This window comes from Choloepus didactylus, chromosome 14 (genome assembly GCF_015220235.1).
Source record: "Choloepus didactylus isolate mChoDid1 chromosome 14, mChoDid1.pri, whole genome shotgun sequence".
NCBI lineage: Eukaryota > Metazoa > Chordata > Mammalia > Pilosa > Megalonychidae > Choloepus > Choloepus didactylus.
This window is the reverse complement of record NC_051320.1, coordinates 18,770,907-18,785,761: the sequence shown is the minus strand read 5'-3', so window position 1 is coordinate 18,785,761 and position 14,855 is coordinate 18,770,907. Positions and strand designations below refer to the sequence as shown.

At 41.0% G+C, this 14,855-nt stretch overlaps 1 protein-coding gene across 1 annotated transcript in view; it reads right to left on the bottom strand.

Moving 5' to 3' along the window:
• The window catches only part of NKAIN3 (sodium/potassium transporting ATPase interacting 3), a 660,746-nt gene extending 646,787 nt beyond the window's left edge, over positions 1-13,959 (bottom strand). The window contains exon 1 of the mRNA XM_037803434.1: positions 13,788-13,959. Coding sequence (XP_037659362.1) covers positions 13,788-13,841 — 54 coding nt within the window. The 5' untranslated portion in view covers positions 13,842-13,959. The remainder of the gene's footprint in view (positions 1-13,787) is intronic.
• Positions 13,960-14,855: the final 896 nt, after the last annotated feature.

The window sequence follows — 14,855 nt, the reverse complement described above, 5'->3', positions numbered from 1 at the left end:
TATAGAGAAGTTATGACTGAGGCAAGGAACTCAGGCTACAATAGGGTTTTGTTACACGTATCTTAACAATGGTTCTTTTTAAAAATTCAGAGGATAAATTTTACAAACCAAATACCTTTTAGAATTCGATGAAATAAATCACCTTTTTGGAGCCTTCTTCCAGATTGAATATTTAATATTTCAATGTGGGGGAGGGGAGGGGAGAAATGTAAAATTGAATCTCATTCCAGGCCTGGAAGAACCAGATGCAAATGTTAAGAAGGTATTTCAATATATTTGGCATTGATTACTTGACATCCTTGTGGAAGGAGGTAATTAGGAACAATAATGCAGATGGGTGGGTAAACCCAGCATTAGATTAAACCCTTCTTCAATCATATGAACCAATCAACCTCTATTAAGCAGAAATGACTTTCCCTCATAGTTAGGGATTCCGGATTCCCATCAGTGACCTAGAGCCGTTATCAATTCTGGATCATTCAGTCACAAATCAGTTATCAACTGCAATATACACGAAGACTTTAGGAAGAGCCCAAAGCTATAAAATAAAAGGAAGTTGACCAAAAGTACAGATGTACTCAAAATCAGGATTTATATTTATTTTCAAAGCAGGGTTCCAGGGAAAGATTAACTCCTCATAGAGTAGAGGTATTTAGAAAATAGTAGAGGTCTTCAACAGGACAGAGTGGAGAGGGGAAAACAGAACTGCTTGTTCTGCTTCCTATAAAAATTGTCACCTTTTTCTGAAATTCATAGCAGGAAAATGAAACATTTAGATTAGGAAATATATATTCTATACATGCGTTAAATAGTTACTTTCAGGGCCCATAAATCGATTCCTACATATACAAGGAAAAACACTGACCTTTTCAATGCAGGCTTCACCCATTAGTGTGCTGGTGACTCGTTAACAACCAGTTCTGGGAATAGGGTGGGGAGGGGGCAGATTTGTTGGGTTTGCCTATTTCCATGATGCAAATACGTCCATCATAACAGATTTTAAGCTACCAATGTGATGTCATTGGTTGCAGAGTTGGGAAAAAGACACTCAATAGCACACTGCTGCACAGACTTTCCCCATGAAGACACTGGAGGTGTAAACTAACCCCAAGAGCATACAGATAACAGTAAAATGCAGTAAAATAATTAGGAAGTCTTAAGCTTTGAATATTTCATATCTTTGTTTTCAGTGTAATTTAATTATAAGTTTATACAATTACTTTTTAATAAAGGCTGTGTCTTAACACCTGGCTCACAAAACTCCTGGAAATTTAGCAGTGGCCTCTCCCAAACTGGTACATTCCGGCTCCAGCACAACTCTGCATCCATTGCTATTTACTTCCATTTAGATAAAAAGCAAATATTTAGATGACAGAGTCGAAATTCAGGCAAGAGAAATCTGATTTAAATATTAGGAGGACCTTGCTAATTTTAAGAAGATTAAAAGGTGAAAAGAGAGAGCATGAAATTTCCATTTTCCGAGATATTTAAGAATCAACAGAAGAGTGTTCACTATTCAAAGGTTAACTCACGGTCCGCCTTGCAGCTAAAGACGGATCTAGAAGATTTCTTGAGGACTCTTCAAATCTAAGATAGATTACCTTTCACAAATAATAATTTGAAAGAGCTCCCTTATCAAGAACTTAGATTTTAAATATAATTCAACAAAGAATTGTTATTGAGGTGAATTTCACATTTCCTATTATCTTAATTACGATCAGTTAGAGCTAGAAATCAGTACAGGAATCATAACTTGAGTGTTCGGCATTCCTCTTTGTACCTTAATGAACAGATTTAACCAACCAACCTCTACAGCCTGGGGCTTCCCACATGCAAGCCCTTATTATACTGCATATTAATCAATACCAGAGTACAACCATGTCTCTAACTACCGGGATGGAGAGAGAGCATCGGAAATATATTTATGACTTATCATCACATCCAATAATTTCATGTCTCTTACAAGAATCTGATAGCTACAATCCTGTTCTAGTACCTCTTGTTAATAAAGAGACTGGGCCTCGGTATAAATCATTTATAATGCAAGAACCTGTGAAGGGACTAAGAGAAGAAAAACTTATGGGATTGACTGAGTCCAAAATTAGCCAGGATGGTGAAGAAGATTGACACCATCTTGTCCTGCATTGGGAAACAATTCAAAGTTGGCTGCGTGAATATGAACACAGGAGTCCCATAACACATTCCCACCACCACGAGGTGGGAGCAACAGGTGGTAAAAGCCTTGTGGCAACCCTCCCCAGATCCCATGAGAATGACAGCTTGCATAATGTGAACATAAGAAGTTATAGTAACTGATACAGGGAAGGGATGCATAAATTCACAGCAGATAAATATCCTTTGAAACCTCAAGGTGTTAGTGCACGAGAGAGTGAGAAAGGCAGAGACATCCAGAAGTGGTGTATTAGCAGAGATCCATAATATGTGAAGGACAGCTTGCAACCACAACTTAAATTATACCATCAAGGGAGCCAAGAATCCAGGAAACAGCAGCCATGAGACCACAGATTTTATAGCTCATGAGAACTGGATATCTTACAGGGTGGCAAATGGCAACATAGCAGTCATAAGCCCTGGCAGCCAATAGGAAATATTTGGCCCCAAGCAGGGACACATAAAGGAATATCTGGGTTCCACAACCTGCCAGAGAGATGGATTTTTTGCAAGACCAGTAGTTGAAAGCCATCTTGGGCACTGTGGTGCAGATGAGCATGAGATCCATGAGGGACGGTTGGCTGAGGAGGAAGTACATTCTAAAATGTGAACCGCTATTCAGAAAAGAAAAGGCGGGGGCGGGGGTGTTGGTGGTGGGAGATGAACCTCCAGGTGGAAAATCTAGGTTAACACAGCCAGCATCTTTCACCTGCTTCCCTTAAAATGGGATGTCCACTTCTGGCAGTTGGAGCCCCTGTCATTACCCCAGTCCCTGTCGGGCTTTCATCCTCATCTCCCCTTCCCAATGGACTGAAGCTTCTCCAAATCAACACTCAAGGTTTCTTCTACCGACATCAAACAGAACAGCAACCTACCAGCTCAAGGGCTTCACCCTCCTCTAACTTAGGTCATCTGGCAAAACTCAGTGCTTTCACACAAATTATTTTTATTGTGTCCGGGTTAAAATATCTGTTCTCCTCTACTTTACCTAGACCTAAGATAAGAATGCTTTCTTAAAGGGCATTCAGGGCCTAGTTCTGATTTTATTTTAGTATCTTTGCAAAATGCATCAAATTAAAAATGTAAATCAGGTAGTCTGTGCTATGTGCCATTTGCTTGGAATACCATTTAATTGGCATTTTGAATACCAATCATTGCTGAAGTGTTATCTTTTAGTCCAAAGTTATATTCTGTTGTAGATGATGAAGATTCACACATATTAACACCAATTTTAGTGTTAATGGAGATTAAAACTATGACTTTTTGATGCAACTAAGTAAGAAGCTCTATTTTAACCTTATAAAGTATTTGCCAAATAGTCTCCCTAAAATTGACATCAAAATCATCTTCAAAATCTGCTAGAAAAATCTCTCTTTTTCACAATTTTTTATTTTTACTTTAACTTAAAATGTAACATAGGAAGTATTATAAGCAATTAAAATAACCATGTGTGGTTTTCTTTTTGATCCTCTCATTGCTATCCAAACTATTACAGATCCTAACTTACTAATGAAACTATTAATATAATCATTCTGATATTCCATATCATCTCCACAATGATACAAGGCAGCTAAGTCTCAAAATGTAAAACCAAAAGGCACCCCAATTCTCCAGGTCCTTGACAGGGAGCTCTTTGTGGCAAACAGAACATGCGTTGGTTTCAGCCTGACACATGAACACCTTTGTGCAGTAGAAAAGTGCACAGCCATATGTGGAGATCTGGGTCCAATCCATTCTGCTTCGTGTCTTCGTAGATTTGTCAAACTTGCTGGTCTCCTATTTGCTCCAGATTTTTCCACCTCCGTTATTGTTCCATTTGGACATTGGGAACTTGGGTAAAAAGGGAGCTAGATGCTGCTACTGTTTCATCTTGTCCCCAAAGCCTCCTATTTGTGTACCTTTCATTCTGATTTTTATTTTCACTTTAATGAGTGGTTATAGAGCACTGGGCATCCTGCTTCTTTATGCAAGATATTTGATGGAAACAAAATGCTAAACAAAATTAAAAGTCATAATGTACATGTATAGGTCGGTTCGTATTCCTGCTTGCTCACCCAAACTTCTGCAAAAGAAACCAGGCAAATTTTATATTAAGGTGCACTTGATTCTCATGCCACAGCCTTAAGATATAGTGTCTCAAAATTTCTTATGTTTAAATTATTTTAAATTCTTCCTTTATATAATCTTGATAATTGTTCAAATCCCCTCTGGAGACCTAAAAGATACATTGCTAAATCACAGGCAAAATTTGTGAGAGAAACAAACAAATAAAAAATGGACGTAGCAAATAGTATTGATGTTCAGGGGAAAGAAAACAAATGACTTCTCTACATCTTATGATAAGGATTATACCCTTAGGAAAAAAAAAAAAAACTAGGCAAAACAAAAATCCACATGGTAGTGACCAGAATGAAAACAGTTTGTTTGAAATGGGGAAAATTTTAAAAGAAAAAGTCAATAGAGCATTTGGGAAGGGAGAAATCACCAGTTAGGTGTTGTGATGGTTAGGTTCATTTGTCACCTTGGCCATGTGATGGTGCCCAGGTGTCTGATCAAGCAAGCACTGGCCTAACCGTTATAGCAAGGACATTTGTGGCTGGTTAACGAGCCAGAAGCCTGGTTTATTAAATCATCAGTCAATCGGCTGCAGCTGTCACTGATTACATCAACGAAGGGCATGTCCTCTGCAATGAGACAGTTCAATTCAGCTGAATTTAATCCAATCAGTTGAGACTTTAAAGCAAGACAGACAGAGGACCTTCACTTCTTCTTCATGTAACCAACAAAGAGCTTCCTGACGAGTTCATCGAAGTTGCCAGTTCGATTCCTGAGGAGTTCATCGAACACATTCATTGGAGTTGCCAGTTTGCTGCCTGCCCTATGGAATTCGGACTCGTGCATCCCCACGGTTGTGTGAGACACTTTTATAAAATCTTATATTTATAGCTATCTCTGGTTGACTCTGTTTCCCTAGAGAACCCTAATACAAGTGTAAACTTGGAGAATGTGAAGTAATAGTCAAGTTTAAATGAAAAAGGAAATAAGTAACTTGAGCTTAAGAGAGAAAAGGCCTGAAGGTAAAGATTTGATAGTTTATGACAAAGATGCTTAAGCTATGAGAACAACAGAACTTTATTATACGTACTGATCAGAATGACATATTCAAATTAATGCCAACCAGAGATACAAACAAAGGGAATTCTACTAGTTTGATAAGAATATAGCTCAGCTTCCCAAAATGGATCTGAAACCATTCTACTGTGTTCTTTGAAAGGTACCTTGAAACCATTTACTACAAATAAACCTTGAAACCATGTACTACTAGTCCCCAAGCACCTTTTGTAGAAGCAGAGGTCTTCTTTATTTTCCTTGGCTAAGAAAATAGATTTAGTGTTGAAAGGGGCTCCAAGGAAGCTTCAGACACAATTCCTCATGTGGTCACTAGCTGGATTCCATCTCCAGTCAAGACTGTGACCCAGGAAAGAGAAGGTTGTTCATCGTAAAAGAGCTTGAAGTTGACCACGAATGTATCAGATGCCAGATATGCAGAGGATAGGCCATCTCTGCAGCCAGCCCTATTCAGCGTGGAAAACAAGACCATCTTCTCTGACATCAAACACAGCCTTGTGGAACCTGTTAGAACGACTCCTTGGTTTCACAAAAGCTAAGCTTACCGTAGAGCAAGGCATCTTAAACTCTTAGAGAACTAAGGTGGTGCAAAGTGACATCTCAGCTATGACAGCTCAGCTAGAGATCCGAGTCATTCTAGAAGACTAATACCCCTCCATCCCCAATTTGCCTTCAGACTAAAACAGAACCCTTCTATCTCCAAACACTCCTGCTTCACCCCTCTGCACACACCCAACACCCAATCTCCCCAGTTTCAGTAAAAAGCATCACAATCATTCAGTTACTCAAGATAGTTTAGGTCAACATCTTGGCAAGTCCCTGCTTCTGGCTCCTAAACCGAGTCCTTCATCACCCCCATCTTTGCTGTTACTACATTTGTCTGAGTTGCATAATCTCTTGCCCAGAATAACAGAAGAGCAACTTGTCTCGCCATTCCCTCTCTTGCCCCCTGCCATCAAACCTACACTCAGCAACGACAGCATTTTAAAACACAAGACAGAACATACCAGGACCCTGTTTAGAATGCTCCAGTGGCTTCACACAGCTGTTTGAATGAAATCAAACAGTGCCTCTGCACATCTCCAGTGCTACCGCATCACGACATCTCTCACATACGCCACCCTAGCCACATGTCACATCCTGGAACACACTGGGCTCTTCAAACTGCAGGCTTTGCACAGGGGGTTCCCTCAGCTCAGGATGTTTCCCCTTCTCTTTGTGTGACTTACTCCTGGTCATTCCTTTGGCCACAGTTTCCCACTTCTGGGAAGGCTTCAAGACGACCCCATTGAAGAGACCCCGCTCTTCTTCTCCCTGTATACCATCTGTTGCAATTCCTTAAATGGAACTTACAGTGCTTATAATTAGTTAATTTTTGTTTATATATTTATTGACAACCTCTCTCCCCTGAGATACAAGCTCCCTAAGAGCAGGTTTGCTTCTGAATACTTCCCATCTGCACACTCGTGCTTAGGGACTCTATTTGTTGAATGTTGTTGATTATTTCAAATTCAAGAAATGGCAGAAAATAGTAAAGAGAGTGGAGACTCCGATCTGAATCCTAGCTCCGTTATTTGCCTGCTTTATTGCCTTAAGCATGTTTTTTTTAAACTTTCCTTGCCTTGGTTTCCGAATTTCTAAAATGAGTGGTTGTGAGGATATCGTGATTTCATAGAAATAAAGTGCCTTGAGCAATGCCTGACACATAAAAAAGCACTCAATAAAGTTTAGCTACTCATTTATACATTAATTTATTTGCCAAAAATATTTGCCGAGGGCTTATCCTTCACAGGGTGCAAAGGAAGATTCTGGGAGTAAACTGAAGTCTTTGCTATTTGTGGATTTGAAATCCAGTATAAGAAATAGCATGTACAGAAAGTGATAAACACAATGGAGTATTGTGATTTGTGTCATCTGAATTTTAAAAATAAAAGATCCCAGGAATATATATTCCCTAAGTAAAATCAGTACTCTGAAAGTAAACTTAAATGTCAAGAGGGCTGCTTAGCTAATCTGGATTTGCCAGAAATTAGTTAATGCAGAATACTGTAAGGATTTCAACACTAAAGTCTCATTAGTAACCATAATCTGAATTTCCCTAACCTTTTCTAAGTTTCATAAGATGAACCAGAGTATTTAAATATAAAAAGAGAATTGAAAATAAATGAGTAAGATTTATATTGCTCAGGAGAGAGAAAGACCTATTTAAATTAAAAACACATTAAAGCGAAATAAGCTTCAGTGGCAGAGAGATTCCAAAAGGAGCCGAGAGGTCACTCTGGTGGGCACTCTTATGCACACTTTAGACAACCCTTTTTAGGTTCTAAAGAATTGGGGTAGCTGGTGGTGGATACCTGAAACTATCAAACTACAACCCAGAACCCATGAATCTCGAAGACAGTTGTATAAAAATGTAGCTTATGAGGGGTGACAATGGGATTGGGAAAGCCATAAGGACCACACTCCACTTTGTCTAGTTTATGGATGGATGAGCAGAAAAATAGGGGAAGGAAACAAACAAACAGACAGACAAAGGTACCCAGTGTTCTTTTTTACTTCAATTGCTCTTTTTCACTTTAATTATTATTCTTGTTATTTTTGTGTGTGTGCTAGTGAAGGTGTCAGGGATTGATTTAGGTGATGAATGTACAACTATGTAATGGTACTGTGAACAATCGAATGTACGATTTGTTTTGTATGACTGCGACGTATGTGAATATATCTCAATAAAATGAAGATTAAAAAAAAAACACATTAAAGCAAAAGTACTAATATATCTGCATAGTAAGAGAAACTAATTTTGTATTTGCTCCCAAGTATCTAGGACAGGTGAGAGGTACACTTCATAGATATTCACTTAAAATGTTATCACAGCTATATAATCACCATTCAGATGCCTCCCAACACATTTTATCTTAGCATTATATTATCACAGATGAATTTGTTCACAAGATGGTTTTGAATGAGGTAGGGGGAGAAAGGTAATGGAACTTGGTTTTCACTGTGAGGAAAAAAACACGCTAGTTTTCTTTAACTTGGGAGATGATGTTCTTTAAAATAAAAAAACATACAAGTCAAGCTGACACCCCTTTTCAACATGAACAGGTTAGGGTGGTCACTGCCTAGACATCCTTGAAGATTGGAAAAGTGAGTAAACTAGAGGAAGGGGTAGCAACAGACAAAATGGAATTTAACAAAGGATTATGAATACTGAATTTTTATATAATTTTCTTTTCCTTAGTTGCTAGGGTATTAGAATAGATAGAAGGAAAGATCTGAAATGGTGGAAATATAACCCATAACATCCTTTGAAATTTGTTATATAGCTACTTATTAAATTGTAATTTGGAAGCTATACCTTTTTGCATATATGTTAGATTTCACAATAAGGAAATGACTGAAATCATGGTACTATAACTCATAATAACATTGGACATTTCCTATATATCTACTAGTTATATCATGCTGTGAAAGATAGTACCTTTTTGTACATATGTTATATTTCATAATAAGGAAATAACTGAAACTGTGGAATTTTAACTTATAATATTCTTTGAAATTTGCCCTCTAACTACTTGTTAAATTGCACTTGGAAAGTTGTCACTTCTATGTATATATGTTATTCTACAATAAAAAAATATGATTAAAAAACATAAACTCATCCATGTGTTAAAAGTTGTTTGTTTTCTGTGGCTCTTTTAAAGGTCTCTGTTATGACAAGTATGGAAAGTGAGAGCTCTGAGTCCTGTAGCACTGATTTCACATATTAGGCCTGATGGTCATATGTATTTCACCTTTTCATAAAGTGATACAAGGTGTAGGAAATCTCCCCTGAAAATAACAACATTCAGGGATAAAGTTCTGTTGATCCTGTGTTATCATCTGACCTGTGGGAGCAACTCCTGCCAACATAAATTCAACACTCCTCTAATGTGCAAGATGCAGAAGATGGCTCTGCAAAGACATAAAGAGTAAATTTTAGACTTTAAAAACATGCAAGTAAACTGCATTTGGATGCAGTAAACAAAAATAATTTACTAAAAGCACATGATGATCAGGTGGTGTTGTTTTTTTTTTAGTTTCTCGATTACAAATATCTGACAATAGAATACACTTGATTATAAAAGAAGGAAAACCAAAGTATCCTTAAAATGTATTTAAAGTTTTGTGAATAACTTCATGACCTATTACACAGTTATAAAGAGTGTAAAAATGTTTACTTACTGCAGTTTTCTAGGGGCACATTTGCATGCTTTCTACCTTCTCTTTAAATTCATCTCACAGAATTAGGAGCATGAATTAAAATCTGGGAGAAACACACAAATTCGCTGGAGGGTGGGTAGAAGCAAGGAAAAGATGAAGCTGCCCAGATTCCAGCAAGAAGATAGTAGAGAGGAAATGGGCTGAGGTTTTGCAAACCAAAGCTCATCCATGTACACTAGCCTAAAATGATCCATTCTCCCCAATTATACTTAACCCAATCTGACCTTTCACTCTGGCAGGTGGACTGGATGAGTTGTGAGTGAAATAATAAAAATCACTCCTTTATTTCTTTAACTTTTTATCGGGAGCTAATGCAACACCCTTTTAAGGACCCGCACAGTCAACTCTCGGACAAGAGCATGGTGCTTTTCATCAACAAATTTGTATTTTCAGAACAGTACTCCCCTCGCAACACCCACATTTATTTATTGCTTTATAACCTCCACCTTCCAACAGTTGGTAGCAAAAAATCAGCTGGTTTCACCTTGAGGACACTATATTGAGTGAAATAAGACAGACACATAAAGGCAAATATTGCAGGGTCTCACTGATATGAACTAATTATAATATGTAAACTCACAGACATGAAATATAAGTTACCAGGATGTAGAATGAGGCTAAAGAATGGGGAGTGGTTGCTTATTATGAGCAGAATGTTCAACTAGGGTGAACTTAAATATTTGGAAATGGACAGGGGTGATGCCAGCATGTAACGAGAATAACTAACAGCGCTAAAAGGTGTGTGAAGATGGTGGAAAGGGTAAGCTCAGAGTCATGCATGTCACCAGAAGCAAAGTTGGAGGTTAAAAGATGGGAATGTATAAAACAGTGAATCTTGTGCTGGACAATGTCTGTGATTAACTATACAAATATTAGAAATCTCTCTCACAAACTAGAACAAATGTATGTCACTGTAACTAGAGGTTAATAATAGAGAGGCATATAGGGAAAAAATATATACCTATTGCAAAGTATATACTACAGTTAGTAGTATTTTAACATTGTTTCATCAACAGTAACAAATGTACTATACTAAAACTATGAATCAATAATGGAGGGGGGCGTGGTTAGGGGTATGGGAGGATGTGAGTTTCCTTTTTTTTTGTCTTTGTTTTCTGGAGTAGTGAAAATTGAAAATGTTCTAAAAATTGAAAAAAAAATAAGTGTGTTGACGGATGCACAGCTGTATGGTGGTGCCATGGGCAACTGATTGTACACTTTGGATCTCTGGATAGTTGTATGGTATCTGAACAATCTCAACTGAAAAAAATAAAAAAGAAATCAGCTGGTTTCAGTGAAAAGAGCAGCAAGCAGATCTGGGAAACAGGGGATTCTATCCAGAGAGGCTCAGAGAGTAAGGTTGTTAATTTTGCAGGAATTTTGTGAGCCAGTTGTTAAATGCAGCCATTATTAAACTTTAAATTATATAAGCTTAAATTAAAATAAATTACAATAAAAACAAAAGTGCTAATTATTCAAAACTCAGCCCTTCCTAAGTATTTTACAGCATTTTACTATGAATTATACTTTTGAAGTTAGTTATATCTACTGGGCCTCTCTGGTAAAAATTCTGCATAATGCTATATCAAGAAATCTGCAAATATTACAAATCAGGGCATGATTTATTGTTTTGTTGACAGTCTAGACTCAAGAAAATGATGGAGAAAATTTTAGTAATGTATACTAATCCTACGAGTGTGTCACATCTATACCCATTATACCGTGAATCACACAACAAAGTTGAAGAAATATTTTTTTCAGTATTTGAAAGCTATTATCCAATTCTGCAAAAAATCTGCTCACATCATTGATGAAGGAGTGAAGTTCCAACATTGTCTTCCTTGTTTCAATTTCCTCATACTTCTTAAATTAAATGGAAATATTAACCAGTATTCACATCAGAACTACAGAACCAAGAGTTCATCAAATGCAATAAGGTATTCTGTGAGAATTAATTGGCTCTTTGGAATTTACAATAAGTACTGCACATTTTTTTTATTATTACTTGTTAACTGAGTGCTACACATCCTTTATATAAGTAAAACTTTAATGCATGATATAATACATTTTCTGAGATCCAAATGGTAAACATTTAGCAGAACCCACTGTCTCCCCCATCCCAAAGCTTTTTGGCTTTGGAAAAGTTGTTGAACGCTATGAGATTCTTCCTCATCTGAAAACTGAGTGTAACAGATACTTTCCTTACAGGATAATTTTAGGAGTGAAATAAAATAATGTTTATGAAAAATCTCTGTACGGACTGCAAATGTTAGTTATTTTCATAAACCCAGCAAACACTTTTCAGGTCCAAATATGAATGCTAAGGACTTGAGTCCCTACCAGCAGGATGCTTACAGTCTAGTGGTGAGAGATAGGCATAAAGGAACTAAAATAACTTAAGAGAGAATGAAATGTGTTCCAACAGAGAGAAGGCAAAGTGCCATGAGATTTAAAGAAAAAGAAGGGATTGATTTTAGCTGGAAGACCAGGGAAGACTTCATAGAGAAGGGGGAATTTTGAGATAGGCTTTGAAGAATAAGTTGCATTTGTATCAATTCAGAAGGTGTTCATGGAGAGTAGGGGCATTCTGAACTCTTGGATGAAACCCCAAGAGCATTACCATCACAAATATCATAATATCACCAAAGAAAATCAAAATTATATTGATAAACCTGCAGCATAAAAAAAAAAACCCTTACATGTTATATCCAGGTAAAATAGAAATAACTGTGTTGTAGATTATACAAACTGGTGTGCCCATCCCCAACCTTGCATAATCAAGGGTTCACTCAATGTTTATAGTTTTTTCCAACTTAAAAGCCATGTAACAAAGTATAAATTATGCCCCAGCTTTCTTTCCTCAGTGAAAGAAAGCACTCAGGTTCAAGTGGATGTTTTATTATATTTTCAATAAAACTCTGTAAAATAGGTCTGATTTAAGGTTGCTTGCAGGACAGAAGGGACTTTCCAATGGATTTAAAGAAAAGTAGCCACTGATTTCAAACCTAGGAATACATAAAAATATGTGCACATTATGTAATGCATGCAGAGCACATCTTAAGTGAGATTTTATGGGAGAATGAAACACGGAGGCAAGAGAAAAGGGAAAACCTTTTAAAATATTCATGGGAACAAGGATCAACAATTGAAAGAAAAAAATAATACTTTATCCCTCAGTTAATATGTCTTGCAAGGGTTGATATCAGTCAGTGAAGTTCAGAGAAAACCTCTTTCCTCTTGCCTGTCAAAATAAGCTACTTAGATGTTTGTGACTTAAAAAAAAAACAACAAAACAACAACAACAATTTAAGGCTTTGAAGAAAGCTTGGCAGAGCTGCTACAGCATCTGTTTTAAGTGTAACAACCCCGGGGTGTCTATTACTCTCTGACACACTGAAGTCCTACACCAAAGGTCTGTGGCCTTGACCTCAAGTGACCAGGGAAGAGACCACAGGGTCCCACCAGGTCCCAGTGGGACTTGTGTTCAAGCGGAGCTTCCCTGCGCAAGGCCTTTTTCTTCTCCAGTGTGTTCCCTGGAACTTCCCATCGCATGCAGAACCGCCGCGCCAGCGCAGCCCGTTCACTCTAGCCTCTCGCCCAAGCCACCGTCGCCGCCTGAACATGCAGGATTTCAACAAAATCTAAGGCGGGATTGGAAAGACAGAATCACTCGATTTAAAAACGCACAGACAAACCTCCTTCCTGGAGGACTCCTCAACCGCCACCTTTCAATCTGCGGAGGGTAAGCACCGCCTCACTCTTGAACTAAGAGTTGAGCCTGCTTCTGCCTTCTCAGAATCTGAGCATTCCCAGGCACCTTCCAATCCGAAGCAACGTTACTGGGATAAATTCCCAAGAAACAAGAGCCCACAAGTCCCTGTGAAACTTCAGCAGGGATGTGGAAGGTGCTAAAGCCCGCGGTCCCACCGAGGGGCGGGGAAATCGCTCAGCCTCGCGGCGGCCGGACAGCAGCCCCCGGACCGCGTGGGGACGCCCGGAGGGACCGCGGAGAAGCCGTGCGCGCTGGGCCGGGAGGCAGACCGCGCCCTCCCGCCGGGGCAGGGGCACCGGGGAGTGCCCGCGGCGACGGGGGCCGTGCGAGCGGGGCAGCGGGGAGGATGGGGGCCCGGCGGGCGCACGGGTCTCGCCCGCCGGGAGCTGCGGTTCCGCGGCGCTTGGCCGGGAGGCCGGTCCCGGGAGCGAGGGCGCGCGGGGGCACTCACCAGCTGCAGCGCGCAGAGGCAGATGAGCGAGCAGCGCCCGGTGCAGCAGCCCATGGTGCCGGCGGCGTCCAAGCGGCGCGGGCGGTGAGAGATGAGCGTCCTCCGGCGCCGCCGCCGCCGCCGCCTCGGGACTCCGGAGCAGCCCCGCCCGGACCCGGCTCGCTGCCCCTGCGGCCACCGCTCGCGGCTCTGGGGTCGCGGCTCGGGCACCTCCTTTGTTAGTTTCCCGGCGGGCCCGGCCGAGGTCAGTGCGGCGCGCGCGACCAGAGCGATCGTTCTGCGGGGTCCCTGCCTCCCACTGTGCGGGTCGGCTTCTTGGGGAGGGGGAGCCGGGCGGGCGGGGCGGGGGGCGGAAGGGAGGCTGCAGATGGTGAGTGGGTGAATGTCTGTTTAGGGGAGGGGAGTATTGTAGGAGGTGGGCATCTGGAAAGTGGAGTGGGCTGTCTGGGTTGGGGTGTGCGTTGTGTGTGCGCGTGAGTGTGGTGGGAGGGGATGAATGAAAGGGAGTGCCCCAGGGGTGGACCGGCCTGCCTGGGAGTCTTGGGGGAGAGCGACGAAAGAATGAGAATGAATATGAATGAGCGTGATTTAGGGCTGCTGGTGGTGACGGCGACCCTGGGTGACCGGGTAACTGGGGAATCCCCTGCTGGGCTTTCTCGCCGGGTGTTGTGCTGGAGGTGAGGTAGGATGGTCCAAGGCGTGACCGGGTTTATTTAGCTGGGCTGCTCCGGGCGGTGGAGAGGGTAGGAGTTTGGGATGGCTTGGCGTCCGGGGAGGCAGGACCCAGGGGCTAGCAGCCAAGCTCGCGCGCCGCTGACTGGAGAACCGCGGGCACCTCGGGCTCCGGGACTGGGGCGCGCGGGCGAGGCTGCGGCTCCGGGAGCTGGGCACGCAGCTCTCCTCGGGGGACTCTAGGCTGGGGTCGCCCGCGCCCACCGCGGTCCTTGCCCCTGCAGGAGTCCGGGAGGGAAAGTTGGACGGAGTTGGTATGGCGAGTGGCGCGCGGGAACCAGCCCGGACGCCGCGAGGAGACTTGGCGTAGGTTTCCCAACCTAAACGCCCCTTGGA